Genomic DNA, 26326 nt, shown 5'->3' with positions numbered 1-26326 from the left:
TCGTCCTTGTCCCCTCTCCCTGGTGCCCTGACCTCGATCCCTTACCCGTGTCCTCCTGCCCCTGTGCGTGAACCTTGGCCCTGATCCCAGCTCCTGTCCCTGACCCCAGCTCCTGCCCCTGCCCCGTTTCTGTCCCCTGTTCTACCTCTGCCCCATTTCCTTCCCATGCCCCATCTCCCATCTGTGCTCCATCTCCGTCCCGTCCTATCTCCCATACCGTCCCTGCCCCTAACTCTGTCCCTGCCTCCATCCCCTGTCCCCAATCCGTCCCTTGCCCCATCTGTACCCCACCTCTGCCCCTTGTCCCACGCTGTCCCTGTCCCCACCTCCGTCCCCTGCCCTAACTCCTCTCCCAGTCCCCATCTTTGTCCCCGTCCCCTCTCCGCGGCGCCCTGACCCCAATCCCCTCGCTCCATCCTCCCTCCGTCCCCGTCCCTCACTCCCTGTCTCCGCCTCCCCGCCCTGCCCCATCCCCGTCCCCGCTCCGGGCTCTGACCGTGCGGCCACCGGGGGCGGGCAGAGTCCAAGGGCTGCGGGGCCGGGCCGAGCCGAGCCGTGCCGAGCCGAGCCGGGCCGAGCCGAGCCGTGCCGGGCCGGGGGCGGTGCGGGGCGGAGCCGCCGCAACCTGCGGGCGCTGCCGGCCGCCCTTAAGAAGGCGGCGCCGTCCCCGCCGCGCCGGGCCGGCAGCACCATGAGCGGCCGCGTCGGGGACCTCAGCCCGCGGCAGGCGGAGGCGCTGGCCCAGGTGAGCCCGAGGTGTGTGTGTGTGTGTGGGGGGGGGGGATGCTGCGGGACCCGGCCGCGCTCGGGCCGCGCCCCGGGGCTCAGCGGCACCGGGCACCCGCCACCACCGGTCGCCGCCACCGCCGGCACCTGCCACCCATCGCCCCCAGCACCCATCGCCACCGGCACCCCGCGAGGCCCAGAGCCGGGCCCTCGCCTCTCCCGGTGCACGGAGCATCCCCGGGGCTCTGCTCGCTGCCTGCTCCCGTCCCGGAGGATGGAGCCCTGCCAGCGCTCCCTGTCCCGGCGGGGAGGTGTGCCGAGCGGGTCCCCCCCCCCCCAGCACGTCTCGCCCACCGGTCCCACGCCACGGGTGGAGGACGGCTGGCCGAGATGGTGGCTGTCACCCCCCCCGGGGACAGCAAGGTCGCTGCCAAGAGCGGCTTTGCCTCGTCCCACCTTTATCGGCCTCTGTGGGGTTCGATCTGATGAGAGGGCAACGTTGGAGGCTTTATCTTATCGCGAGCCGTCAAACCCAGCCGAACTCCGTCCCGGCCTGTGGGCGATGACCCCGGGGGGGTACGGCCACGTCGATGCCCGGCCGGGATTTTGGGGCAGGAGGGTGCGGGACGCCCGCGCAGCGCGGCCCTGATGCAACGAGCTGCGAAACCTGTCCCCTCCCGCCTGCGGCCGCGTTGTTTTTCTCCGTGTGAAGGAGTTAATCCGAGGTTTAATTACACCTAAATTCAGGCGGGGATAATCCGGTCAGCCTTGTTACGGGCTGGTACGGCGCAGGCCAGGGGATTTGTGTCGTGCCCCGGCCAGGCGACTGGCACCGTGTGCCCCAGGCCACCGACCGCGGTGCCCCCAGGTCCCTGCCAACCTCGGTGGTGTCACCGGTGGTGTGCGATGAGCGCCTGGTGTCCGGCTCCATCCCAAAATCCCTCCTCTGATGGCAGAGGGGGGATGCTTAGTGCTGGGGGGTGGGTGCAGGTCGCTGGTGCCCTTGCGCAATGGGACCGGTTTGGAGACACCCTGTGCTTGGCAGCTGGCCTGGGGACGGTCCCCTGCCAGCGACAGGAGCAGAGAATGCCCGGTCCTGCCAGCGGCTCTTGGGACAAACTTTGAACCTGGGGGGTGAGGAAGGGATGGGGCCACATCCCCAGCCCTGCTGACTGTGCCCCTTCCTTGTCCCCACAGTTTCGGGAGAACCTCAAGGACGTGCTCCCCTCCCTGCCCTCTCAGGACGACTATTTCCTCCTGAAATGGCTCCGAGGTAAGCCCGGGGAGGGCACAGAGGGGCTGGGACATCCCACGGGGTGGCACCGAGCCGGGGATGCCGGCACGTGCAGGCTGCTCCTGGAGCTTATCAAGCCAGCACCGGGGCAGAGAGCAGCGAGGGCAACGGGTTCGGTGGGGACGTCCTCGCTGCGCCCCGCGGCTGAGCTGAGCCTCTCCGCTCTCTTGCAGCACGCTGCTTCGACCTGCCCAAGTCGGAGGCGATGCTCCGCAAGGTGAGGGGACCCCGGCGCTGGGGAGAGCCCTACCAAGGGGTTGGGGTGTCCCCGTGGAGGTGGTGGGGGGACCCCGCTTGCCCTCACCCCTGCCTCACCTTCGCAGCACGTGGAGGTCCGCAAGCGCATGGATGCCGACAACATCGTTGCTTGGGAAGCGCCCGAGGTGGGTGTCCCCAGCCTGGGAGGGGTGTCCCCAGCTCGGGAAGGATGTCCCCAACGTGAGGTGCTCCCGCAGGTGATCAGGAAGTACATGTCGGGGGGCATGTGCGGCTACGACCGGGAGGGCAGCCCCATCTGGTATGAGATCATCGGGCCGCTGGATGCCAAGGGGCTGCTCTTCTCCGCCTCCAAGCAGGACCTGCTCAAAAACAAGTTCCGTGACTGTGAGCTGCTGCGGCACGAGTGTGAGAGGCAGAGCCAGAAGGTGGGCGCCCGCCTGGCCGTGCCCCTGTCCCCGCCAGCCTCTGTCCCGTCCATCCCTGCTGCCCCCACCAGCCCATGTCCTCGCCATCCCTGCTGTCCCCCCCCATCCACATCCCCACCGACCCCACAGGACCATACCTTGCCTATCTCTGCTGTCACAAGCCCAGGTACCCGCCAGCCCCGTAGGTCCACGTCCCGTCCATCCCCACCAACCCGTGTCCCTCTCAGCCCTTTAAATCCATGTTCTGTCCGTGTGTGTCCCCCCCCAGCCTGTGTCCCTGTCCCAGCACCCGCACCAATGCTTCAGAGGAGGCTCTGGATGGACGGGGCCAGCCTGGTGGGGACGCAGGGACCAGCTCTGGGCTGCCCTGTCTCTGCCACCAGCTTGTCCCCAGGACGGCGGGTGGCAGTGATGAGGGACAGGTGGGAGCAGGGACTTGGCAGCGGCCGCTGCTTCCCCGTCCCTGAGCTCATCCTCCCGCCTGGCCTCTCTGTCCCCCGTCCCAGCTGGGCAAGAAGATTGAGATGGTGCTGATGGTCTACGACTGCGAGGGCTTGGGCTTGAAGCACCTCTGGAAGCCAGCGGTGGAGGCGTACGGTGAGGTGAGGGGCTGCTCCCACCCCGGGGGGCTCAGGGGCTGCAGGGGGTGCCGGCCACTGAGGCCAGAACCTTGTCCCTGGTGTCCCCGGGCTGTGGGGGTGCCCAAGGAGCCAGGTGTGACTCGAGGTCCTGAGGGTGGGTGCAAGAGCACGGGGTCCTCTCCTGTGCCCCCACCGCAAAGCCCAAGCAGGTGGGGCTGCCCCACGGGGTGTATGGGCAGGAGGACGCGGGCGTGCAGCTGTCCCCATCCCGCAGCTCCTGTCCATGTTTGAGGAGAACTACCCCGAGTCCCTGAAGCGTCTGTTCATCGTGAAGGGTGAGTCCAGCGCTGGGTGTGCGGCCGGGCACGATGCCGTGCGGCCGCCGTGACGCCCGGCTCCGCTCCCCAGCTCCCAAGATCTTCCCGGTAGCCTACAACCTGGTCAAGCACTTCCTGAGCGAGGACACCCGCAAGAAGGTCGTGGTGCTGGGATGTGAGTGGGGCTGGGGTAGCCTTCGCCCTGTCCCTGCAGCCTCAGGGGGTCCCCGGCTCAGGCAGAGGCGCCTTGGCCGGGCTGGGGGGTCCCCGTGTGGGTCTCAGCCCCCCCTGAGCGCCCCGCTGTCCCCCAGCCGACTGGAAGGAGGTCCTGCAGAAGTACATCGACCCCGCACAGATCCCGGTGGAGTACGGGGGCACGCTGACAGACCCCGATGGGGACCCCAAGTGCCCCAGCAAGGTAGGAGGAGCTCCCCCCACCGTGAGGACTCGGGATGGTGGTGGCATCCCGTAACCGTCCCCTTCCAGATCAACTACGGGGGGGACGTGCCCCCGCAGTACTACGTGCGGGACCAGCTGACGCAGCCCTACGAGCACACGGTGGTGGTCAACCGGGGCTCGTCCCACCAGGTCGAGTACGAGATCCTCGTCCCCGGCTGTGTCCTCAGGTGAGGGAGGTCCCCGCCGCGGGGGGGACGAGGACGGACGGAGCCGAGGCGGGTGGCGGTGACCCCCCCCATGGCATCTCTCCGGCAGGTGGCAGTTCAAGTCGGAGGGGGCTGACGTGGGCTTCGGGGTGTACCTGAAGACGAAGGTCGGGGAGCGGCAGCGGGCGGGCGACATGACCGAGGTGTTCCCCACCCAGCGCTACAACGCGCACATGGTGCCCGAGGACGGCTCCCTCACCTGCTCCACCCCCGGCATCTGTGAGTGTCCCCCCCGTCCCCTACCCGGGGACCCCGTCCCCAGCGCCCTGACCCCCCCCTCCTCGCCCTGTCCCGCAGACGTCCTGCGCTTCGACAACACCTACAGCTACATCCACGCCAAGAAGGTGAGCTACAGCGTGGAGGTGCTGCTGCCCGACGCCGCCTCGGCCCAGCAGATCCAGCAGCTCGGCGGCGACAAGCCGGGCGAGGGGACCCCCAACCACAGCCCTTGACGCCGGCAGCGCGGCCCCCGCCCCCGGGGAGGACGGAGGAAGGGGGCCGGGGCCCCGCGGCTCAGGGATGCGGGGGCTGCGCATGGGGCCGCCGGCCCCTCTGTGCCTTACGTGGCCCCCGGGGTAGCGGGGGCTGGTGGGGTGGGGGCAGTAAAGGGATGGACACTGAGGGGTCTCGGCTGGTTTTTGTCCCTCGGCCCCACGACCGGGCCCTGCTGGCCGGAGGGGGAAGCCCTGCTCAGCCCCCTGCCCGCTCCTGGCACTGTCCCCTGCCCTCTCACCAGCCCCTGTTCCCCTGCTCAGCCCCATCACCGGTCTGGGCTGGGTCCCTGGACCCCGTTTCCCCTTCTCAGCCCCAGTTCCCCCCTCCCTTATTGCCCCTGTTCCTCTATTGCCCCCCTCCCCTATTGCCCCAGTTCCCTCATCCCCTCTTGCCCCTCCATTGCCCCAGTTTCCCTATTCCACCCATCCCCTCTTGCCCCAGTTCCCCCATCCCCTATTGCCCCTGTTCCTCTATTGCCCCCCTCCCCTCTTGCCCCAGTTCCCCCATCCCCTATTGCCCCCGTTCCCCTCTTTCCCCCTCTTGCCCCCATTTCCCCTCCCCTCTTGCCCCAGTTCCCCCTCCCCTGTTGCCCCCCTCCCCTCCTGCCCCGCCCCCATCCCCACGTGACTGCCGCTGGTCACGTGCTGCCCGGCCCTGCCTCCCCCGCCGCCATCTTGCAGCCGGGCGGAGTGGGCGGGGCCTGAGGACGGCGGGCGGGGGTCGGTGACGCGCCTGGAGAGGGCGGGGCTGGGGGCGGGGCCTGGAGCGGGCGGCGGCGGGAGCGCGCCATGGGGGCGGCGGAGCCCGACCTCTACCGGGACACGTGGGTCCGCTACCTGGGTGAGCACCGGGCACGGGCACTCGGTACCGGCACTGACACCGGGTCCCGGTACCGGACACTGGCACTGAGCACCGATACCGGGCAGTGACACCAGGCACCGACACCGGGCTCCCGCCACCCTTCCGGGCTCTGCGGCTCCGGCGCCCCCCGGTCCGCCCGCACCCTCTCCGTGCCGCAGCGCACGGTCCCCCCCGGCGGCAGCGGCGGGGCCGGATCCTGCCCGCTGCCCCCCCTCTTCCCTCGGTGTCCCCGCGCTGGGTGTCCCGGTGGTGGGAGCAAGGTGACCCGGGCAGGGTCCGGTCCCTGTGGGGAAGCGGGGGCACACCAGATCCGCTGCCCACTTCACCCCCCCCCCCCCGGTGTCCCCCCCAGGTTACGCCAACGAGGTGGGTGAGTCCTTCCGCCCCCTCGTCCCGGTGGCGGCCGTGTGGGCCAGCTACGGGGTGGCCACAGCCTACGTGACCGCCGATGCCATCGACAAGGGCAGGAAAGCGGCGGCGGTGAGTGCCCCCCCCGGCTGTCCCCACCTCGTCCCCGTGTGCCCCCCCCCCCCCCCGGGGGCCCCTGGCCCCCCCCCCAGGCCCACGCACACGACCCCGGCAAGGCAACGCGGGTGGGGGTGGCGGTGGCAGACACCTTCGTGTGGCAGAGCCTGGCCTCCGTGGCCATCCCCGGCTTCACCATCAACCGCCTGTGTGCCGCCTCCTTGGCCCTGCTGGGCTCCCTCACCCGCTGGCCTCTGCCCATCCGAAAGTGGGCCACCACTGCCCTGGGGCTGGCCGCCATCCCCGTCATCATCACCCCCATCGACAGGTGAGGCATGGGGACAGCGTGCCTTGGGGGCGAACTGGGACAGTCCCCAAGTCCCTGGGGGGGTGGCACAGGGGGACCTGGGGGGCTCAGCACCGATCCCCTAAGCTCACTGGGGGCGGGTGGGGACAGGGGGTCTGCTGGGGATTAGTGGGGTGAGGCCCCGCTGGTGGCAGGGACAGCACCCTGGTGGCACCAGGGACAGCTGAACCTCCCCTGCAAGCAGATTAGCAATGCCACAGGGGGCCTTGTGGTGACACTAGGGGACCCTGCTGTCCCCCCGCAGGACCGTGGATTTCCTGATGGACTCCAGCCTCCGCAAGCTCTACAGCACCGAGGGAAAGCCCCCGGCCTCACCCTGAGCCCCATCCACATGCAGGGACTCAGCCAGCAGAGCCAGGCAGGGAAACCGAGGCACGCTGCTGGTTCTAGGGTGCTGCACCTCCTTCACTGTGAACCCACACTCAGGTTGTGGCCATGGGGTGGAAGCATCCGCCCTGTGCCTGGTCCTAATAAACCATTTCAGATGTCACCTGCTGCAAGTGGTGTTTGGGTGCCAGCAAGGGACACACAGTGGGTTCACGCTGGGGACATCAGGTTAGGCAGCTGGGATCTGCCCCACTGCTCAGCACCCTCTGAGGAGCCCCCTCCTGGGGGTAGGGGTCCCAATATCCCCCCCACAGGATGCGGCCCCTTGCAGAACTCTTGGGTCCCACCTCAGGGGGACAGGAGGCTCCTGGCACTTGGCACAGACAAGGGGAAGAGTGGCCCCACAGCGTGGAGGAGCCATGGTCAGGGCTCACCCTCAGATGATGGAGTTCCACCCCAAAGACAGCCCCAAGCCCCCTAAGACCCAGCCTTCCCTTGTCCCCAGCCCTCCCGGAGCACCTGGTCACTGCCTGTAACAGATGCCACCATGGCCAGCACCTCCCATGCTGCCTCCCAGGACAGACCCAAGTTCCCCTGGGCAGGTTGATCCCACCACCAGGAGCACACAGCACAGACCAGGGACATGCCACCGTGCTGTCCTGCCTGGAGGCCACCTCTCCCTGCAGCACCACCAGGAGGAGCAGCTTTAGAGAAGTGACTTTTATTGCCGAGGAACCAACTCACACCAAGCTGTGCTCCAGGCTGCGGTACTCCGAACCGGGCTCCCCCTGTTTCTCCAGCTCCCTGGGGACGAGGGCCCCCACGACGGCCTGCAGCTCAGCCTGGAAGGGACACTGCCGCCTCGGCCGCCGGCGTCTCCTCTGTCCCCTGCGCAGGCGCCACACGGCCAAGCCCAGGGCCAGCACGCTCCCCACGAGGGCAGCCGCCACGACAGCACTGCCCAGCAGGGCCAGCCCAGCCAGCAGCAGCTTCTTCACCGTGCGGCACGGCGCTGGGGGGACAACAGGGTCAGGGGTGGCTTGGGCACGGAGGACAGAGATGAGCCTCCAGGGCTTCCCAGTCCTGAGTATCCCTGCTCCTCCCAGGTGGGGAACATCGGGCACCAGATGGTTGGGTTGGTTTGGGGCCACGGGGAGAAGTTTGGGGTTGGCTGCTCACCTTCATACCACGGCACCAGGTCCTGCACCAGCAGTGGGCCAACTGTCTCCTGGTGGAGCATCCCCTCTCCTGGGAATTCTGCGGGTGGACACAACCCATGCAGCTCCCCTCTGGTCCCAGGACACCCAAAGCCACCGAGCAGCCACAGGCCCCCACAGGCAGGTGCCTACCTGGCTGCTGTCCAGGTGGGGTGTCACCAGGGGGACACCCGGTGTCACAGCAGTCACACACGGCGCTCTGGGAAGGGTCCTCTGCATTGTGCCACCTGGGAGGGAAGGACAGAGCTGGGGGTCCTTGCGTCCCCAGCACCCACCCAAGACCCATGTGGTGTCATGTCCTCTGTCCCTTTGGGTCTTGGCCACCCCAGAGGGACCCAAGGGGTGGAGAAGGTGGCATCCAGACCACAATGGGGTGGCTTGGTGCCATAAATGTGTCCCCAGGCCCCAGAAGGGCACCAGTGGCTTCTGTTCCCAAAGCACCCATGGGTGCTCTGGTCCCTGCCCAGCTCCTGGGTGCCAGCAGGGAACCCACACCGAGACAGAGCTCACCTGGCTGCGGCTTCACTGTAGAAGCAGGACCTCAGGCTGTGCCTCTGGGCACCCCACGCCGTCAGCAGGCAGTGCACGTAGACCTGCTGGGACACCGGCCATCCTCACTGCCACCTCCGGGCAGCCCACCCTTCCTGGGGGCCTTCCCCTCCCTCCCACCTCCGCATCCTCCCTGCGGCTTCAGGGCTCCCATCTGGGAGCAGGGGAGGGCAGCAGGAATGCCCACAGAGGGACAATGCCTTGGGGACACCCAGGTCACCCCAAGGAGGTGGCCCACTACCAGGAAGCCTGCTCCACCCCAACCTCACCTCCTCCTCAGGCTCAACCTCCAGCACAGGGGGCAGGACAGAGAGCTGGAGGACAGACGCCCCTCGCTGGTGCTGGACAGACACACTCCCCAGACTCGGGCCGTGCAGACACCTGGGGAGACCCGGGAACAAGTCAGGGACATTTCCAGGCTGACCCCAGGACCTCCCACCCCACCAGGAGGTCTGGCAGGACCAGGCTGACCGCAGCACTGACCCCTGGCTGTTCACCACCACGTAGGCCCTCCTGGAGTGGCCCAGCCGCCCTGAGCCTGTCCCGTAGCACTGGTCCACGTAGATCCTGGGGGAGACGCCAGGCCCGAAGTCCACCCTGGCCTCCAGGTGGATGACAGAACCAGAGCTGAGCACCAGCGGCTTCTTCGTGGCACCAGGGTCCCCTGAAGTAGAAGGGAGGGTGGGCTCAGTGCAACATCCGAACCTGTCCCACCACAAGTGGGGACGTGGGATACATCCCAGGCCCATAGGGGGTCTCTGCCCCCACTGCTGGGAGGCAGGAACCTGCCGGCAGCCCCCCTGATTTTGGAGCCCACCGCATGGGAGAGCCCAGCCCCTGCTGCTGGCTGTCACCCTGGCCTGGCTCCCCGCTGCTCTCCAGACCTGCAGCACCGTCCTCGTGTCCCCCCGGAGCAGAAGAGGACCACATCACCCATCAGACTGATAAGAACCCCAAAGCCTGACCATGGAGCCAAGCGTGGGCTGGGGAACATCTCAAAGCAGCACCATTCAAAGCCCTCTAACCCTCTGCAAGCCCAGGAGCAGTGGTCCTGAGGGACGGCCACCCTCTCCTGATGGGCCTTAGTAACGAGGTCCATCCTGGGGTCTTGTCCCTCCAACCCGGGGCCTAACAGAAGGCCCAGAGCACTCACCGTGCAGGAGCCTCAAGGTGAAGTTCATGCTGGGCTCCTCTGAGCGGGGGTGCGCATGAGTCCCACCAGGCACAGTGGCAGCAGCAGGTGCTGGGTCCACAACTTGTGTCCCCACAACCAAGGACACCACTGGGGCCACCGCCACATGGCCAGAAAATGCTGGAGCAGCCGGGGGCGTGGGGGTCCCTGCGGGAAGGAAAGGGGTTAGCTGGGGGGGCTGAGCACAGAGCAACGGCAGCAGCATGCCTGAGGCACGGTGAGGACACCCAGGTCCTCAGATGTCTCCAGAGCTCATGGAGAGGAGGTGGCCACAGCACAGAGTGAAGAACACCCAGGAGCACGTTTGCACACATCGGGGTGCTGCCCCAGCACAGGAACAGACGGGGACAGGGTGCTCCCAGACCACAGGGCCACCTCCACCAGCATGACCAGCACCAGCAGGTCCAGGAGGGCATCAGGAACCAGCACCAGGCAGTACCGCGGGGCACCCACCCCCCACAACGTGGGTGCCACCCCCCACCTCGAGCAGCCAGGGGACCCCAACCCCACTCACCTGCCACCCCCAGCACAGCCCCACACACCAGCACCCAGCAGCACAGCCCCATCCTCAGAGAGCAACAGCTCAGCCCCAGCCCTGGGGGGGCAATTTAATAGCAGGTGAGTGCAAACGGGCCCCACCTGGTGATTTTTTTTTTTTTTTTTTTTTTTTTTTTTGGTTCTCTGTTTTTATGATCTCTGCAGTTAAAACCTTGCTGTAAGCCACAGGAGAACAGGGAGAGCCAAGCCCCTGCTGTTGGATGTACGTCTGCTGGGGCTTCGGAAGGGATTTTGGGCCCTGGGAAGGGAAGTTGCTCCACAAACGCAAACTTTTGTGGTCACAGGGAACCGTGGTGGCTTTTCCCTGCAGTTGTCCCGACCCAGGAATGTCTCAGGAGCAGCCAGCATTCCCACATGCAGGCCTGTTCCTGTACACTGTCCTGGTCCCATCGCAAGGTCCTGCGCCCACACACGGTCCTGGTCCCATCACTCAGTCCTGGTCCCATTGCACAGTCCCAGTCCCACCACGCTCCTTATCCCACCACGTGCTTGTGGTCCTGCACATGGTGCCGTCCTGCTTGGTGCCGTCACTTTGTCCTGGTCCTGGCAGCACCGCACGGTCTGGTCCCACACTCCGACTTAGTCCTGTGGATGCTCGTGGTCCCACTGGGCAACGAAGGTCCCACCATATGGTCCTGGTCCCATCATAGCCCCTATTTCGATCCCACACATGATCCTGTTTCCACTACACAGTTCTGATCCCACCACTCAGTCACGGTCCCATAAATGGTCCTGGTCCCACCACACAGCCCTGGTCCCATGCATGATCCCAGTCCCACCCCACAAGCCCTGGTCCCCAGTGCACCACCCCTGTCCCCGCTGTGGGCACTCACCCAGCTCTGTCTCTTGGTGCTCTTGCACTCCAGCAGCGCAGGTCCTGGCAGAACACGTACGGCGTCTCGGCCGCCTGAAGAGCAGGAAGCCCTTCCTCCTTCTCCAGATGTTTGCTCCAGCCCTTCATCACTGGAGGGCACCGGTGGCTGGGATGAGCACAGCTGATGCCAGGCTTTGGTGACCCACAGTGGTCAGCAGGCTGGTGGCCATCGTTCCTGTCCCCGTCTCTCTTGCTGGATGCCACCCCTGACCTACAGGCCGGCCACCTCAGAGAGTCTGCAAGCCTGGGCACCTGGAGGAGGCCACGGAGGTCCACGGGGAGCCTCCTTACAGCCTCTAAATGTCTGCTCCCTGCCCGCCCCGAAGGCATCTTTGGGACTTCCCCCTTCAGTGACATCCCGGTGCCACCATCCCCAGAGAACGGCCCGCTCGGGACCTGCCATCGCCCCACGCACGCACCCAGGGGTCCGAGCACCGGGCCCGCGGAGCTTTAACTGATGGCACTGGTGGCGGGGGCAGAGCTGGGGCATCGCCGCGGGGCAGGATCTGTCCCCAGGGGAGCAGGGACCGGCAGAGCATCCTGCTGCACGCACAGAGCGGGATCAGCCCGGGCGGGCTCCTGTCCCCTTGTCCCCATCCCATTCCCACAGAGAAGAACGAGACCGATGGAGACCAGCTGGACCATTGGTGTATTAAAAACTGCCAAATATACAATACGATTATCTTACAAAAGTAGAATTGCTTTCTTTTTTCCTTTTTTTTTTTTTTTTTTCTTTTTATTGCTTGCATTTACAACCAGAGCAGAACATGAACCACATGGGGGAGTGGCAGGGCTGGGCTCCCTGCTGCTGCCCCGGGCAGGTGACAACCTCCTGTCACCCCCGCAGCCGCAGGGTGCCACCTCGGTGCCCGGCCTGGGCCACTCTCAGCTTTACTCGTGCCATTGTCATCCAGCCCGGCCAGGACACCTGAGGGCTCCCCATGATGTGGCTGCCTCCACCTGGGGGGTGTCCCTGCCACCCGGGTGCCACCAGCTCTGCCCCAGCCCATCCCAACACCATGCCCCATCTCCTGTTGCGTTGTCCCCACGTCCCACTTGCACCCAGGGCTGGCACCCCTGGGACCCTGCTCTGCACCTGCTCCGCACACCAGTTCTCACCAGACCCCGTGGTCCTCCCGGGATGTCCCCGGTGGGGGCTGGCACCACAGGGCCCTCTAACTGGGACAGCAGGGGGCTGGGGGGGACCTGCTGCCATGGGGTGCTGCATGGACGTGCTGGGGACCACCGCTGGCACAGGCTGGGGCTTTGGGGTGGTTTTTTTTTGCTCTGCAAATTCACGCGTGGATGATGCTTAGAAACCTGCTGGGGCTTTCTGGGTCTGGGCTGATGGTGTGACAGGCACCAATAGCCACGGGTGCGCTGAGGATGTGTGGCACTCAACGCACCCATGGGCTGGGGGAGCCCCAGCAGCGTGGTGGGCTTGGACGGGGAGCCCCAGGAACTGGGCTGGAGGGAAAGGTGATGGTGAAAGCAGCCCCCGCTGGGGGTGATGCAGTGCGAACTCCAGAACACCTGCGCACACCTGGCCCCACGGGTCCCACCCTGCCCGACCCACAGTGCACCTCTGGTGACGCGTGGTGGATGTCTATTGCTGTGACAAGGGCACGGCGGGGACCTGTCCTTCCCATACTGCCTCCAGCATTTCCACGTGGAAGGAAGAAGTGGATCCTGTTGGGAAAGACCCCGAACCCCCAATCCTTGAAGCCCTTGCTGCTGGCAGCAGTGGCCTCTGAGCTGGGTCCCCACGTCCCCTCCGTCACTCTTGGGTGCCCAGGGTTGGGAGCACCTACGGGAGCCACCATTTGGTTCTGCTCATGCCCAACCCAAAGACAGGTGACGGAAGGAAAACGCGAGCACCTGGCTCTCCCACAGGGTGCCCACCTTCTCCTACCACTTGAGGAAGTCCCGCACCCAGCTCCACAGCTTGGTGATCCACAGGTTGACCCCGAGGTCTGTCAGGTACTGGATCTCGGGCGTCAGCATCTTGCGGCACAGCTTCTGGTGCTTCTTGTTGATCTTCTTCTTCAAGTTGTAGCCCAGGATGGACTTCTCCCCGAGCGGCTGCCACGGCTGCATGGAGGACTCCTGGATGGCGCTGGCATCCACAGCGTGCCCCCCATCGATGCAGATGCTCTTCATCTTCTCATTCTCCTGCTGCAGCTCGGCCACATCCTTGGCCATCCGCTCCCTCCCGTAGGCCTCCACCTTCCGCCAGAAGGTGGCATTAAAATAACGGTAGAGTTTGGCGTCGATGAGGTTCCAAGAAGTCGCCTTCTCGTAGAGCTCAGGTGTCAGCCGGGAGACGGTGGAGCCCTTGCGAGCATTGAGCTTGAAGTAGAGGATGTCCTCCAGCTGCCAGCACAGCAGGTCCTTCAGCAGCACCAGGGACTCGTCAAAATACTCCAGCAGCATGACCAGGTGGAAGCGCTGATCTATCTCCTGGATGTTCTGCTCCACCAGCGGGCTGTCGGCGTTCATGTTGTTGTCATAGCCCAAGTCAAAGAAGAGGAGGTTTTGGAGGTAGTGCGCGTTGAACCCGTTCGGGTCGTAGTAATGCCAGGGGTCCCGCAGGAACTCAGCCAGCTTGTCCTCCCCCGGCAGCTTCCAGGTGAGGGGGATGACGCGCCCGAAGTAGTGGAAAGAGGACTCGAAGAGGTAGGCAGGGTCCCGCAGCACCGTCACGAAGGTGGTGTCCGCCGGCAGGAGCTTGCGCACCTCCTCGTAGTGGAAGCGCATGTGGTTGCAGATGATGTTGAAGCACTTGCCTGGCTGGTAGTGCTGCACCTGGCTCCGCTCGAAGTAGGAGGGGTAGTAGAAGTCGTTGCGGCCATTGGGGAAGGCGAATTTGAGGCGGTGCTTCTCTCCGAAGCGGAAGAGGATGTTGAGGATGGTGCTGCTGGCCGTCTTGTGCGTCTTCATGAACATGATGTCCAGCTTGGGCCGGCAGCCTCCTCCCGAAGGGCTGCGTGTGCCGTTGGCCACCGCCCGCCCCTTGGCTTGGGCCGGGGAGGAGGAGCAGGAGTAGGGGATGGGGATCCTGGTGGGGAGGAGAGAGAGGACACCGCGGTGAGGTGAGCAGAGAGGGAAAGAAGCGCATGGTATCACTACACAGGCTGAGGGCTGTCAGAGGAGCAAGCGTAACAAACAATCCCTTTGCTATCGGAGATGTCCGATGCCGGTAAGCGATGCTCCAGTGTTGAGTGACATTGGACAGCCCCAGGGAAGATGCAGCCCTGATCCTCGTTAACGCCACGGTATGGCAATGCGGAACAACAGGAGACAGAAACTTAGAAAATAACCCGCACACGGAGCTATTTTATAAGTGCAGAGATTAATGTTCCCCACGGTCACGCCGCTCCCACACCCGGGAAAACAACGTCGAGTTGAGCCCAGCTTGGGGCTGGGTTTGGTGAGGACAGGTACCAAGGAGCACTGAACCCACCCGTTCCCAGATTTTTGGGAGGCGGCGCGGGCACAGCAGCGCTCTCATCTCTCTCTTGAAGGACAAACCCCACATAAAGGGTGCCCGGGAAGCCAGCTCCTTGAGCTCAGCCAGGCACAGCTGCCTGGGGAAGGTCCCCATGGGGAGGACACAGACAGGTGGGAAGGGGCAGGAGTTCCCCATGCCCTCCTCATCACCGGGGCCATGCTCCCACCGCAGCAGTTTTGCAGCGGGTCCATCTCCCCTGGCCCCAAGGTGAGCATCCGCAGCCTACCCGGCAGCTTCCCTGTCACAGGGATGGGGCCAGGTGTGTCACTTGAGGACGGTGACATCTCAGAGCAAGGCCACCAGAGGCTGTAAAGCCCCGGGAACAGGATTGCCCAGGTGACACAGAGATCCCTGTAATACTCACTCTGTCATGCTGACTTGCAGCGGAGGCACAGCGTAGGAGTAGAGCAGCAGCATGAAGCTGGTCAGGAGGGTCCCCAGGATGAGTCCCTTGCACATGGACCTCCAGGGCTTCCCATGGGGGTGCAGCATCGTGGTCACCTGTGAGGGGCAAAGGAGAATCGGTGCCAGGCATGTCCTGGGCCATGAGGGAGTCCTGGCCAGGGTGCGGCAGCTCTGCCCACACTGTGTCACTCTTGCCCATGCTGCAAAAACCAAAAGCAATTTCCTTGCAAAAAGCAAAACGTGAAGAGCCGGGGTGGCAGAAGGGGCGTCTCCTCCACCCACACCCAGCAGACGCCCGGCGATGGGGCACCGCGGCACCGAGGAGCAGCGGCACCGCTGCCACCAAGCAGTGGCACCACCCCCCCCCACGCGTGCACAGGGACACAGGCACTCCTGTGCACAGTTATGTGTGTGCACGCGCACAGGGCACGCATCTCTGCGCGTTATGCGAGCACGCACACCTCCGCACTCGCGCACTCCCAGGTGCGCACAAGGACACAGACACACATCGATGCATGCTCATGCACACACACAGATCTAGCCGTGCAAACTCGTGCACATCCGTGCACGGGGCACAGACACACGTGTGCACACATCTGTGCATCCTCGTGCACAAGGACGCAGGCAGCCACCAACCCCCCCATGCACGCCGACGTGAAGACAAGGGCACGCACACGGCTGTGCTCATGTGTACAGACATGCACATACCTGTGGGGCTCACTCATCGATGCACACCCGTGCGTGCACCCACGGGGACACAGAGCCCTGTGCATTTCATGCGTGCGCACGCACACAGCGGCACACACCTCTGCACATTATGCATGCGCACACGCAAGGACACGGGCAAACACCTATGCGCACTCACGCACGTGCACACACAAGGACACAGCCGTACGTGCACACGGAAATCCACACATTCATACAGACCAGGACGCAGGCATCCGCACGCCCCTGTGCACGCTTATGCCTGCAGAGACACACGGATGAGGACACACACACACACACGTGCACGCACGCACACCCCCGCGAGTCCCCGCAGCACCTGCACCGCCGCCGCACCGCGCACCGCGTCCGCTCGCCGAGCCGGGAGCTGCCCCGGTGCCGCATTGCAGCAGGGCTGTCCTCCCGGCAGGACACACGGACGTGCCCCAGCGGGGACCAGCGGACAAGCTGCCCGCACGCCCTGCCCTGCCTCCGGGCACCCTTTTGGCCGCCGGCCGTCCTTCGCACCCTTCAGCTGCCCTGCGGTGACGTGCCCAGCGCGAACACCCCGCGGCCCTTTTGCGGCTCCTGCAGCCTGGCGTGTGCGGATAGGAGCACGGACCTCCCTGGGATTTCGCGGAGGAAAACCATGCGGAAACGCTACCGGGCCCCCTCCGGCGTCTCGCCCCGCTGTGCACGAAGCCTTCCCGCGGCGCTGGCCTCCGTCCTCCGCCTGCATCTCTCCTGCCCCGGCCCGGCGGAGGGCAGCGAGCCACGCTGCAGCTGAGATTTCCATCTCGATGAATAATGGATGGAAAGTGTAACCGGACGCTGGGCACGGCTCGCCCTCACCGACCCCAGCCGAGCTCAGCCTCCGCTCTGTGGGCTTTCCGAGCAGCAGAAATGACGGCGAGAGCATGGCTGAGCTGCCCCCGGCATCTCTGTGGCTGCCAGCGCCTGGCCCCACTGGCAGGGATGCCGAGGGGATGCTGAGCTCCACCCGGGCTGGCTCCAGCGGGGTGTTTCTTGCAAACAGTTCCCAGCCCAGTTACTTTATTGACTTTGCCTTAAGTGAGCGGCTTAATTATTAATAGCTCAGCAGGAGAAATGCCAAGGTGGAGGCTTTGTCCTGGGGCTCCATTTGGAGCAGGGCAGCCGCTGGCGCCGGCCCTCGCCCAGCCACTGGAAAGCCCCAGACGGAGCCGGTGGCCACGGCGCGAGGACACGGCCACACCGGCCACATCCCCCCAGCCACAGCCACGGCCCCTGGCCACATCCCTGCATCCCCCCAGGTCCAACACCCGTGGAAGCCCTCTCCTGCATTTTTCCTTGTAGGGACCAACCCCTTTACAGCCCAAATTTAAGGAAACACACACAGGGCACCACTGCCGGCCCCTCCAGCCCCCGGCAGCTCTGGCTCAGGCTCTCTTCATCCCGTGCCAATGCCTGCTGTGGGCACGCTGCTCCGTGAGTGCTCACCCCATCCCCCTCGCCCTGGCATCTTGTCCCGTGGGTGCTGGTGCCCACATGCCCCTTGATTCCTGAAATCCCCCTGTGCTGGCCCCCACGGCCCTCCCAGCCCCCACCAGCCCCCATCACCTCTTTCTTTGCTCCAGCTGCTCCCTGCGGACCGTCCCTCTCCTCTCCTCGGCTTGCTGGGGCGTGGGGCGTGGGGGGTGATGCTGCTCCGACATGGAACAGGCTCTCCCAAAGCAGCCCCCAGCCGCTTCCCCCTCCCTAAACCATCCTCCAAACTGCGGCCCCAGCGCACCCGCCTTGGCGGGGAGGGCGAAGCAAAATCAGAATAATCTCCTTTCCCAGCGCTGCCGGCTCGAAGCGTGGAGCGAGGCGCTGCCGGGGCTCCTGCTGCCACCCGAGCGGCCGCAAGGCTCCGTCTCTCCACCCACCGACGGAGCACAGAGGGCTCATTCACCCCGCTGCCGCCCCGCGCGCACAACAACGGGGCTGTTTGTCTCCATCTGCGCCACTGCCATCAACGGGGACATTGTGGCCCAGCGCCCCGGCTCGCTGCAGCCAGAGCCGGCTCTGCCCCGGCCCGGCCTGGCGCTGCCACCCGGCACCCCCGGCTGCTGGTGGGTGCTGCCGGCTGAGCGGGGCTGGGGGGCTCTGGGGCTGCTTGGGGTCCAGAAGGAGCTGGAGCTCCTTGCCCTGGAAGCGTTGAGGGAAACGTAGCCAGTGGTGCTTGCTCAGCGCCTCCCGCTGTTTTATGGACCCCCAGGATGCATGGACAGTGGCCATCCCTTCTCGGGGATGTCCCCTCCCTGCCTTGGCCTCGTGGGATGAGCTTTTCCCTATGGGGAGCAGCTTCAGGCTGTTTTTTTTTTTTTTTTTTTTTTTTTTTTTTTTTTTTTTTTTTTTCTCTCTGCTGGAGCTGCCTGCATGAGGAGCCCCACGCTCCATCCTCCCCTTCCCCTTGCTGCCCGGTGTCTCTCGATAGCTTTTATGGCCGTACGACAGCAGTGCCTGTGCTCCCCACCCTTCGGCACATCACCGCTGCTGCTCACCCATGAGAAAGAGGAGGTGGGTGCTGGGGTGGGCACCCAGGAGGGCACCCCAGGGACCCGGGGTCTCTCTCACTCGCTGGGATGTGAGGGTTTTGTTTGGTGGAAACCATCTTTGCTTTGCCACCAGCACCCATGGAACCGTGCGCCCCATGGCTCCTTTGTTCCACGGCAGCGGCAGCAGAGCTGCGAGGAAGTCGGTGAGCGCCGTTTCCTTCCCACATCACCCCACCACCGGCCACAGAAGGGGCCATTGTGTGCTGGATGCAGCCCTAGCTCCTTCCCACCACCCTAGCAGCAGCTCTTCTATAACCGTGGGGCACCCCCAGACATGCCTGCTGCCAGGCCCAGCACCCATCCATGCTGGATGTGTTTGGGTCTCCCAGCAAGGGAGGACAGACAGCAGGACGAAGCGAAGCTGTTGTCCCATTGCAGCCACCTCATTGTACCCAGGAAAAAGAAAAACTAGAATGGTCTCCGTAGCAGGAAGAGGGACGAAGAACTGTCCTCTTGCTCCCAGGTGCAACGGAGGCACTGGCTGTGAGGCTGGCAGGTCTTTGCTCTCTTGGGACACAGCTGACTCCAGCGGGGCAGCTCATGGTGTCCCCAGTGTCACAGGATGAGAAAACCTGTGTTTTCTCTGTCACAGTGAATAGTCTGCGTGAAGCAAGCACGGCACTGGATTAAGTCACACACCTGGCTCTGGCTGAATTGCCTTTCCATCCTCGTCCCTGATGTCCCCCAACATGGACAGGCCCCAGCTCCACTGTGCCAGCGCCACTGTCTGGGCTGGGACTCAGCCAGGGCAAGGAGCCCTGTTCCTTGCAAACTCCCACCCCTTCTCTGAAGCTCTCTGATCTCCAGACCAGCACCTTTCATCCTGCCAGCCTCTCGTTTTTTGGAGGGCAGGATGGTGCTTTGCAGTGGTTCCAGTCAGAAGAGGACCACAGCACCCAGCAGCTGCAGCCAGGACATGGCAGCAGTGGTGCCCAGTCCTACCAGCAAAGGGAAGCTCGTGGCCTTGGGATGTGACTGAAATGAACCCTGTGTGTGGCAGCCAGTTCTTACATCCCAGGCAAGCCAGGGGTGGTTAACCTCATATCCCAAGAGCCAAACTCAAAGCACAAGACTGTGGCAGAAGCCTCCTGAGAAACACCTCCATGATTTGAGTGGGTGAGATTTCTCTTTTAAGAATTTCACCAAGCCTATCCCAAACCAAAAACCTCCTGCTAGTGACACTTGAGTGGGAAGGGGCACCCCTGAGTGCTGACTCGCCTTACCAAGGACTGCAGCTCCAGGAGGGCTTAACCCCCAGCATGGGGTTCTCTCGTCCCCATCACCCAGCCAGGAGAAACTGCTGGGGAAGCACCCACCCAAGTGGGAAGCAAGAGAGGTTTCCAGCTGAATGCAGACACTGTGCCGATGTCACCTACCAGGGGTCACGTTGCACGATCAGGGAACACCCGTCCTGCCATGGGGAGCGTCAGGCCTCAGCTCCTTTGGACACCAGTTACTCAAGCCTGGTGGAACGTGTCCTAATTGCCCCCATTTGTGAGAGCTGTGGGGAAGTTCTAGTGTTACGGGGAGTTACGGAGGGGGAAATGGAGGCTTGATATGGTGATGCAAATGGCAGAACAGGAGCAGGCCTCTGCCACGTCCTAGCACGCCATGGCTTTCTTATTTGCTGCACCTGAAACCCCACTGCTGCCCTGGAGCAAGGATCTTCCACAGCAGGGCCTGGAGTTTGTGTTCCCACAAAAGTCCCGTGAGATGACACAACTTTCATGCCCACTGAGTCACATTCCCCTGAAACCTCCTAAACCCTCACAGCTACACATTCAAACCTCCAAACTAAACAAAAAAAAAAGAGAGAAAAAAACAAAACACAAACACAAACCTTACAGGAAAAGAAGCTCCTCCTCCCCCTCTCCCCAGGCTGCTGATGACTGCACCACAGCAGTGGCCGTGTCCTAACCACCACCCCCAGATGTGACACCAGGCCGGGGGCTGTTGCCCATGAAACTGGCTGCACGCACCAGAGTTGGCACCGGGGGGTGGTCTCGGCCTGAGCGGCCCCCTCATGCGGCAGCCATGTTAGGCTTCGGGGCTGCGCACAGGCCTCAGGGAGGAAAGGTGGGGGGGTGGTTGTGTTCTGTGGAAAAAAAATGTGTTGGGATGTGGGTTTAGAAGAGAGGTGGAGATGTGCAGAGGGGCAAGGCTAACACAGATGTTGTTGGTGCTGTCAATCCTCTCCCAGGATGTGCATGGCAGTGGCCATGGCCCCGCTAGATTTTCCATACATTTTCTATGTATTTTCCATATATTGCTTTAATTTAGTGATTAACCCCAGTGTAACTTCATCTTCCCCAAGATCACCATAACTGTTTGCACCTCCAAGGAGGTGCAGGAGCCACCAGGGCTGCTGGAAGGTCAGCTGGAAGCTCCCACCATGTAGGCATGTCCCTACAGCATGGACCAGCCCCAGCATGACCACTGGCACGGGATTTAAACTGCTCGACAATCCCTGGAGAACATCTTGTCCAAATGGCCTGTTCCAGCAGGGTCATCCAGAGCAGGGGGGCCACGTCCAGGCAGCTTTTGAAGATCTCCCTGGAGGGAGCAAGTTGTGCAGGGCTCCGACACCCATGCAGCATAGCAGTGCTTCCTCATGTTCAGAGGGAACCTCGTGTGTTCCTGCTGGTACCCGCTGCTTCTTGTGCTGGCACTGGGCACCACTGAAGAGAGCCTGGCTCTGTCCCCTCTTGCAGCCTCCCTGCAGGTGGTTACAGACATTGACGGCCTCCTCCTGAGCCTCCTCTTCTCCAGCTCCCTCAGCCTCTCCTCGCAGCAGAGCTGCTCCAGTCCCTCCCGCATCTTGGTGGCCTTCCACTGGACTCACTCGAGTGTGCCCAGGTCTGTCTCGGACTGGGGAGCCCCTTGTGAGGAGAGGCTGAGAGAACTGTGACTGCTCAGCCTGGAGAAGAGGAGGCTCAGGAAGAAGCCGTCACCACAGTCTGGGTCTCCCGTGCTCCCCAGGGGCTGCCTCTATACAACAGAGGACGGGTGCTCCCGGCACCACCTCAGCCTCCTCAGCCACCCTTGGCAGCTCCCTCAACTGCTTCAAGGAGCCTCAGTGCAGGAAACCCCCTGCATGCCATGATTGCCCCCTCCTGTGCAGGGCATGCCTGCCCTGGAGCCTGTTGCCTTTTGACTATCTGTGAAATCAGCCATTCCTGAGAGTGCTGTCTTGAAGCAGTGCTGTATTTTAATCCGGCTGGTAGCTAAGCACTACACAGCTGTTCGCTCACCCTCACCCCCGGTGGGATGGAGGACAGAATCAGAAAAAAAGTGAAAGCTTGTGTGTTGAGATAAAGACAGTTTATTAGGACAGGAAAGAAAGGAAATAATACAAATAATGATATTAGTACTGCTACTAATGTGTACAAAACAAGTGATGCACAATGCAATTGCTCACCACCCGCTGACTGATGCCCAGCCTATCCCCGAGCAGCTGGTCCCCCCATCCCAGCCAGCCACCCCATATTAATTGTCCAGCATGATGTCCTATGGTGTGGAATACTCCTTTGGCTGGTTCGGGTCAGCTGTCCTGGTTCTGTCCCCTCCCAGCTCCTGCTGCACCTCAAGCCTGCCCACTGGCAGGACAGAGCAAGAAGCTGAAAAGCCCTTGGCTTGGTATAAGCACTGCTCTGCAACAACTAAAACATCAGGGTGTTATTAACATTATTTCCACCCTAAATCCAAAACACAGCACCATACCAGCTAGTAGGAGGAAAATTAACTCTATCCTACCTGAAACCAGGACACCTAACTGAAAACAGTCACCAGCTTCTCACACCACCACATTTGCCAGTGATTTCTGCCATCTGTCAATGGACTGGTGAGCGAGCGACCTATTCGTCTACAGCCCTAAGTCCATTAGCAGATCTCAGGGTTTGACTGTAAATGTAGCAACCTATCCCTACCACTCTAGTGAAGGAAATCCCATTCAGTTATGGCTAGCAGGGAAAAGTGGGAGTAAAAATGTAGGTTTAAATTGCACAGTCTGGGGCTTCATTTGGGATTGATGAGCATGGCCCAACATTACAGCTATCATGGGGTTAGTTCATACCTTACCCCAAGGGATAGTTGGTTCAAGTCCATTCCAACCCAAACCATTCATGATTCTATACTATAGTAAGTGGCTACACTGTAGTGCAGCCCCTGCCCACTCACAGACTTGTCCATAACCTTCAGCTCTTCCAAGTGTCCCCCAGAAAGGTGATTCTCACATGTCCCCCACTTGTGCTTCTGCAAAGAAAACCAAAATAAGGTAGAAATCATTACTGGCCCCATGTGTCTAACACCTGTGCCCACTCCCAGTGGTTTCCCTCCTTCACAGTGAAGTCGGGGTCGCTTTCTTCCCCTGACATTTCTCCTGAACCAGATGCGGGTGCACACTCCTCAGCAGTGACCCTTTATCCAGGCCCGGCACACAAGCTGCAAGGGGCTGTGTGCTGGATGTGACGGCCTGCCCGCCAGCCCTGCCCAGCCACGTGTGCCACCCCCCTGCAGCGAAGTCTGTGCCCATCACCCGTCATTCAGTGCCTGCTTCTTTCATCTTTTCCCTTTGCCAGCATTAAGCTGCATCCCGCCAGGAGACTGTCTGAACCGTGAAGATCACGGTGACCAGGAAGCATTTGAATACGAGCAAATAATTGGCCTGCTGTTACTTTCCTGCTACATTTCACCTGTCCTGGATGAGAAACAGAGCAGTGGCATTTGATTTCCTTCCTGTGGCTCTGTGCACAGCCACCAACATGAAAGAAAACCTGTTGATCTCTCATGCTCTTCCTCAGTGACCTACTTTCTGATCTGGGAAGGGGAGAGGAGCTGCTGTGGGCTGCAGCTCACAGTCTCCAAAGGTCAAGTCATGCCCAAAGTGGCATGATCCACCATCCGTCATATCTGAGAGGTTGTGGCAGTCCAGTGAAGTTCCCGTAGACTGGAAGAAGGGAAACATAACCCCCATTTTTAAAAAGAAGCCCTGGGGAACTACAGGCCTGTCAGTCTCACCTGATCCTCGTGGAAACTCTGATAAGGCACCTGGAAAATAAAGAGGTGATTGATGACAGATAACATGGCTTCACTAAGGGCAGATCATGCCTGACAAATCAGGTGGCCTTCTGCGACAGCACTGGTGGACAGGAGAAGAGCAACTGACATCATCTGCCTGGACTTGTGCAAAGCATTTGACGCTGTCCCCCATGCTATCCTTGTCTCTAAATTGGAGACAAGGATTTGATGGATGGACCACACGGTGGATAAGGAGTCGGCTAGATGGTCACACTCAGGGAGTTGTGGCCAATGGCTCAATGTCCTGGTGGAGGTCAGCAACAAGTGGTGCTCCTCAGGGCTCAGGACTGGGACCAGCACTGTTTAACATCTTTGTTGGTGACATGGACAGTGAGATCGAGTGCACCTCAGCAAGTCTGCCAATGACACCAAGTTGTGCAGCGTGGTCAACATGCTGCAGGGAAGGGATGCACTCCTTTGGATGGTCTCTAACACCTTTATATCCTTGTTATTGCCTGCAAGGAGGCCAGGATCCCCAAGAGCCAGCCAGGGACTCCTTTTGACTTCACTGGGAAGGACCTGGACATCCTGGAGGGCTGGCCAGCAGTGCTGGAGAGGGGGAGAGCCTGTACGACTTTGTCCTGCAGCCTCAGAGGGAAGTATGAGGTTTTTTTTTGAAGAAACCCTCTTGCTGTGTGTGTCTGCGGCTGTATGCCATAGGCAGAGTGCCCCAAAGGGGCCCTGGGAAGACACAGCCAAGGCCTCAGGGGCTGATATGAAACACCAATGCCAAGCCCTTAAGATGTGGTGGATGGAGCAGGCAGTGGCACTGCAGAAACCCCAGAAACGTGCTGGGGCTGGAGCACTGCTGAAGAACGTGCTACAGGTAAGGATGGCCCATTGTGATGTTGCAGTGATGGACTGTGACATCCCAGTGGCAATGTCCCCTACTGGTGGGCAGCAACGTGCCCAGCAACTGTCTGTGACATCCCGCTGATGTGCTGGGATGTCTCCAGGTGATGGTTTGTGACTGCATGGCCCTCACTGCTTAAAACTGGGCCCGGCAGCTCAGCCCAGCCACTTGTGCCTCCCCTCCAGCCGAGCGGTTGTGCGAGGACTGGAGTGCGGAATTAGGCGTGCCTCGGTGCTGGGTCGTGGTCTCTGAGCTGCTTCGTGTAGCTCTCAGAGGCTCACGTCCCCAGAGCCACCTCTGTGTTTCTCCCAGCCCTGGTCCGACCAGGCAGCTGGGACATCCAGGAGGAGCACCTGCAGCAGCAGAGGTAGGCAGCGCAGGGACACCTCTATCTGCCGGCGGGGGGTTCCTCCTTGAGGGACCCTCCCCAGGCCAGAGAACGACAGTGGCCCTCTCTTCCTCTTCCAGAGCAACACCCGCTGCTGCAGCGTCTGTACCAGGGAGCGCATCGTCACCTGCTGCTCCCCACAGCCCACCGCAGCTGGTGGCAAGCATGGCCACAGCATTGGACACCCGCTGCCCCATATGTCTGGACACCTGGGGCAGCCCTGCTTTCACCATGCCATGCTACCACCAGTTTTGCTTCCCGTGCATCCAGCGGTGGGCTGACAGCAAGCCCGAGTGCCCACTCTGCAAGCAGAGGCTGACATCAATCGTGCACTCGGTGCAGGCTGATGACAAGTTTGAGGAGCTGGTCATCAGCCCGTCGGCATCCATCAACGCCGACAGCCCCCCTGACACCCAGGCAGCCTGGCCATGGGCTGCATGGCTGGCACCCAGACCTCTGGTGGGCGGCCTCCCCACGGACACCTGGGGACAACTTTTCCGGGAGCACCCTGCTCTGCTCCAGCCCCTGCTCTCTTGGGTGCGCCAGGAGCTGGGGCGCATCTTCCAGAGACAGCATTCGCAGGTGCTCATCTTGGAGAACGCCATCGGGGAGGCCCTGTGCCTCTTCGGACTGGAGGAAGAGATGCTGGTCCAGCTGCTGGAGGAAGACCTCGGTGGGAACACGGCGACGTTTGTGCGTCATCTCCTGGACGTCGCTGTGCAACAGCTCGGCAGGGAGGCACACCGCCTGCCGGGCCTCGATGTTCCCCCTGCAGCCGAGCATCGGGAGGCCAGCCCCGTGCCACAACCCGGCCCATCTGGCCCCGAAGGAGTGGCTCCTGCTTCCAGACCAGTCCCCTCTCTCCATCCCACCAGCTCCAGCAGGGATGAGGTGCCTGGCACAAGAGATACCCTTCGAGGGAGTGCCAGCCGCCCTCACTCCCCCCCTGCTGTGGTCCCCATGGAGCAGGCAGCACCTCAAGAGGAGCCACAGGAGGCTGCAGCAGGTCCCTCCACCGCCAGGCGGGGCAGGGGCTGCCCACGTGCGGGGCCCCCGCGAGCCCCCAAGAGGAAGACCAACTCCTCCCAGGCCTCCACACCACCCAAGAAGAGGCCACCCCGCCGGCGGCAATAGAAGACCCTCCAAGACCAGGGCTGGACAGCAGCTGGGACACATGCCACAGCCCCAAAGGACCCAAAGGTCATCAGGGTCCTATTCCACCACACAGAGAATAAATAAAATCACTGTAAGCATGTCAGTGTTGCAAACAGCAGAGTGGTCATTGCCATCCCCACCCCTGCTGCTTTCTCCTCCCTTTCCCGATGCTGTGCCCACTCTTTGCCCTGTTGCGTTGCTGCCCTGACAGCACCCACTGCCCCGCTCCAGCCTGCGTCTCCGCAGCCGCTCCCAGGAAGGTGTTTCCAGCCTGGGGTCTCCAGCCCAGCCCATGCTCCAGTCTCATCACCCCAGCCTGGTCTCCTCCTCACCGCAGCCTCTGACCCCGCGGCTGGGGCTCTGCTCTCCTGCCAGCCCACACTGCTGCTGTGGCCCGGCCATGGCAGCACCCAGATGCCTCCTGCGCAGTCACGGCCTGGTGCTGCTGCTCTCGCGGGCATGTGGGGCTGTGCCCTGCCCGGGCACAAACCCCAAGTTGCTCAGTGAGGGAAAGGACAGATTGCT

At 62.7% G+C, this 26326-nt stretch overlaps 4 protein-coding genes across 8 annotated transcripts; 2 read left to right on the top strand and 2 right to left on the bottom strand.

Moving 5' to 3' along the window:
• The first annotated feature begins 687 nt into the window (after positions 1-687).
• On the top strand, positions 688-4848 carry SEC14L2 (SEC14 like lipid binding 2). Its single transcript, XM_035312489.1, has 12 exons — positions 688-745; positions 1924-1999; positions 2194-2237; positions 2344-2403; positions 2476-2664; positions 3171-3266; positions 3520-3580; positions 3654-3737; positions 3874-3980; positions 4049-4188; positions 4277-4446; positions 4525-4848. Exons 1-12 carry the CDS (start codon positions 692-694, stop codon positions 4677-4679), a joined length of 1236 nt encoding a protein of 411 aa, XP_035168380.1. The 5' UTR covers positions 688-691; the 3' UTR covers positions 4680-4848.
• Positions 4849-5414: 566 nt separating this feature from the next.
• Positions 5415-6907, top strand: MTFP1 (mitochondrial fission process 1). Its single transcript, XM_035312492.1, has 4 exons — positions 5415-5562; positions 5936-6063; positions 6144-6376; positions 6660-6907. The coding sequence occupies exons 1-4, from the start codon at positions 5511-5513 to the stop codon at positions 6733-6735; spliced, it is 489 nt and encodes a 162-aa protein (XP_035168383.1). The 5' UTR covers positions 5415-5510; the 3' UTR covers positions 6736-6907.
• A 498-nt stretch (positions 6908-7405) lies between these two features.
• LOC118157947 (zona pellucida sperm-binding protein 3-like) lies at positions 7406-10282 on the bottom strand. 2 transcript variants are annotated; one of them, XM_035312490.1, is made up of 8 exons: positions 10215-10282; positions 9662-9847; positions 8992-9172; positions 8778-8889; positions 8470-8555; positions 8092-8186; positions 7922-7999; positions 7406-7754 (listed from the first exon to the last, which is right to left on the bottom strand). In XM_035312490.1, the coding sequence occupies exons 1-8, from the start codon at positions 10264-10266 to the stop codon at positions 7483-7485; spliced, it is 1062 nt and encodes a 353-aa protein (XP_035168381.1). In that variant the 5' UTR covers positions 10267-10282; the 3' UTR covers positions 7406-7482. The 2 variants fall into 2 exon arrangements, with proteins under 2 accessions (XP_035168381.1, XP_035168382.1); XM_035312491.1 differs by having other exon boundaries at positions 8470-8552.
• Positions 10283-12170: 1888 nt separating this feature from the next.
• GAL3ST1 (galactose-3-O-sulfotransferase 1) lies at positions 12171-17668 on the bottom strand. Of its 4 annotated transcripts, none has more exons than XM_035312486.1 (3): positions 17350-17668; positions 15008-15144; positions 12171-14190 (listed from the first exon to the last, which is right to left on the bottom strand). In XM_035312486.1, the coding sequence occupies exons 2-3, from the start codon at positions 15133-15135 to the stop codon at positions 13041-13043; spliced, it is 1278 nt and encodes a 425-aa protein (XP_035168377.1). In that variant the 5' UTR covers positions 15136-15144; positions 17350-17668; the 3' UTR covers positions 12171-13040. The 4 variants fall into 4 exon arrangements, with proteins under 4 accessions (XP_035168377.1, XP_035168375.1, XP_035168376.1 ...); XM_035312484.1 differs by lacking the exon at positions 17350-17668 and adding an exon at positions 16373-16973; XM_035312485.1 differs by lacking the exon at positions 17350-17668 and adding an exon at positions 16415-16973.
• Between the last annotated feature and the right edge of the window lie 8658 nt (positions 17669-26326).

The sequence above is a fragment of the Oxyura jamaicensis genome, assembly GCF_011077185.1.
Source record: "Oxyura jamaicensis isolate SHBP4307 breed ruddy duck chromosome 15 unlocalized genomic scaffold, BPBGC_Ojam_1.0 oxy15_random_OJ101, whole genome shotgun sequence".
NCBI lineage: Eukaryota > Metazoa > Chordata > Aves > Anseriformes > Anatidae > Oxyura > Oxyura jamaicensis.
The sequence above is the reverse complement of the archived record's forward strand: the minus strand, read 5'-3'. Positions and strand labels throughout refer to the sequence as shown.

Bases quoted from the DNA above. Each gene is read 5' to 3' on its own strand.
- SEC14L2 (XM_035312489.1), top strand. From the start codon at position 692: ATGAGCGGCCGCGTCGGGGACCTCAGCCCGCGGCAGGCGGAGGCGCTG. The intron at 2,238-2,343 runs GTGAGGGGACCC...TCACCTTCGCAG, and splicing joins CGGAGGCGATGCTCCGCAAG to CACGTGGAGGTCCGCAAGCG. The intron at 3,581-3,653 runs GTGAGTCCAGCG...TCCGCTCCCCAG, and splicing joins GCGTCTGTTCATCGTGAAGG to CTCCCAAGATCTTCCCGGTA.
- MTFP1 (XM_035312492.1), top strand. From the start codon at position 5,511: ATGGGGGCGGCGGAGCCCGACCTCTACCGGGACACGTGGGTCCGCTAC. The intron at 6,064-6,143 runs GTGAGTGCCCCC...CCCCCCCCCCAG, and splicing joins AGGGCAGGAAAGCGGCGGCG to GCCCACGCACACGACCCCGG. The intron at 6,377-6,659 runs GTGAGGCATGGG...GTCCCCCCGCAG, and splicing joins ATCATCACCCCCATCGACAG to GACCGTGGATTTCCTGATGG.
- LOC118157947 (XM_035312490.1), bottom strand. From the start codon at position 10,266: ATGGGGCTGTGCTGCTGGGTGCTGGTGTGTGGGGCTGTGCTGGGGGTG. The intron at 9,848-10,214 runs GTGAGTGGGGTT...TCCTTCCCGCAG, and splicing joins GGCTGTGCTGGGGGTGGCAG to GGACCCCCACGCCCCCGGCT. The intron at 8,000-8,091 runs GTAGGCACCTGC...GTCCACCCGCAG, and splicing joins CCCACCTGGACAGCAGCCAG to AATTCCCAGGAGAGGGGATG.
- GAL3ST1 (XM_035312484.1), bottom strand. From the start codon at position 16,669: ATGCTCTCGCCGTCATTTCTGCTGCTCGGAAAGCCCACAGAGCGGAGG. The intron at 15,145-16,372 runs GTCCGTGCTCCT...TGCCCCTCACAG, and splicing joins CTCCGCGAAATCCCAGGGAG to GTGACCACGATGCTGCACCC. The intron at 14,191-15,007 runs GTGAGTATTACA...CCTCCCCACCAG, and splicing joins CTGCAAGTCAGCATGACAGA to GATCCCCATCCCCTACTCCT.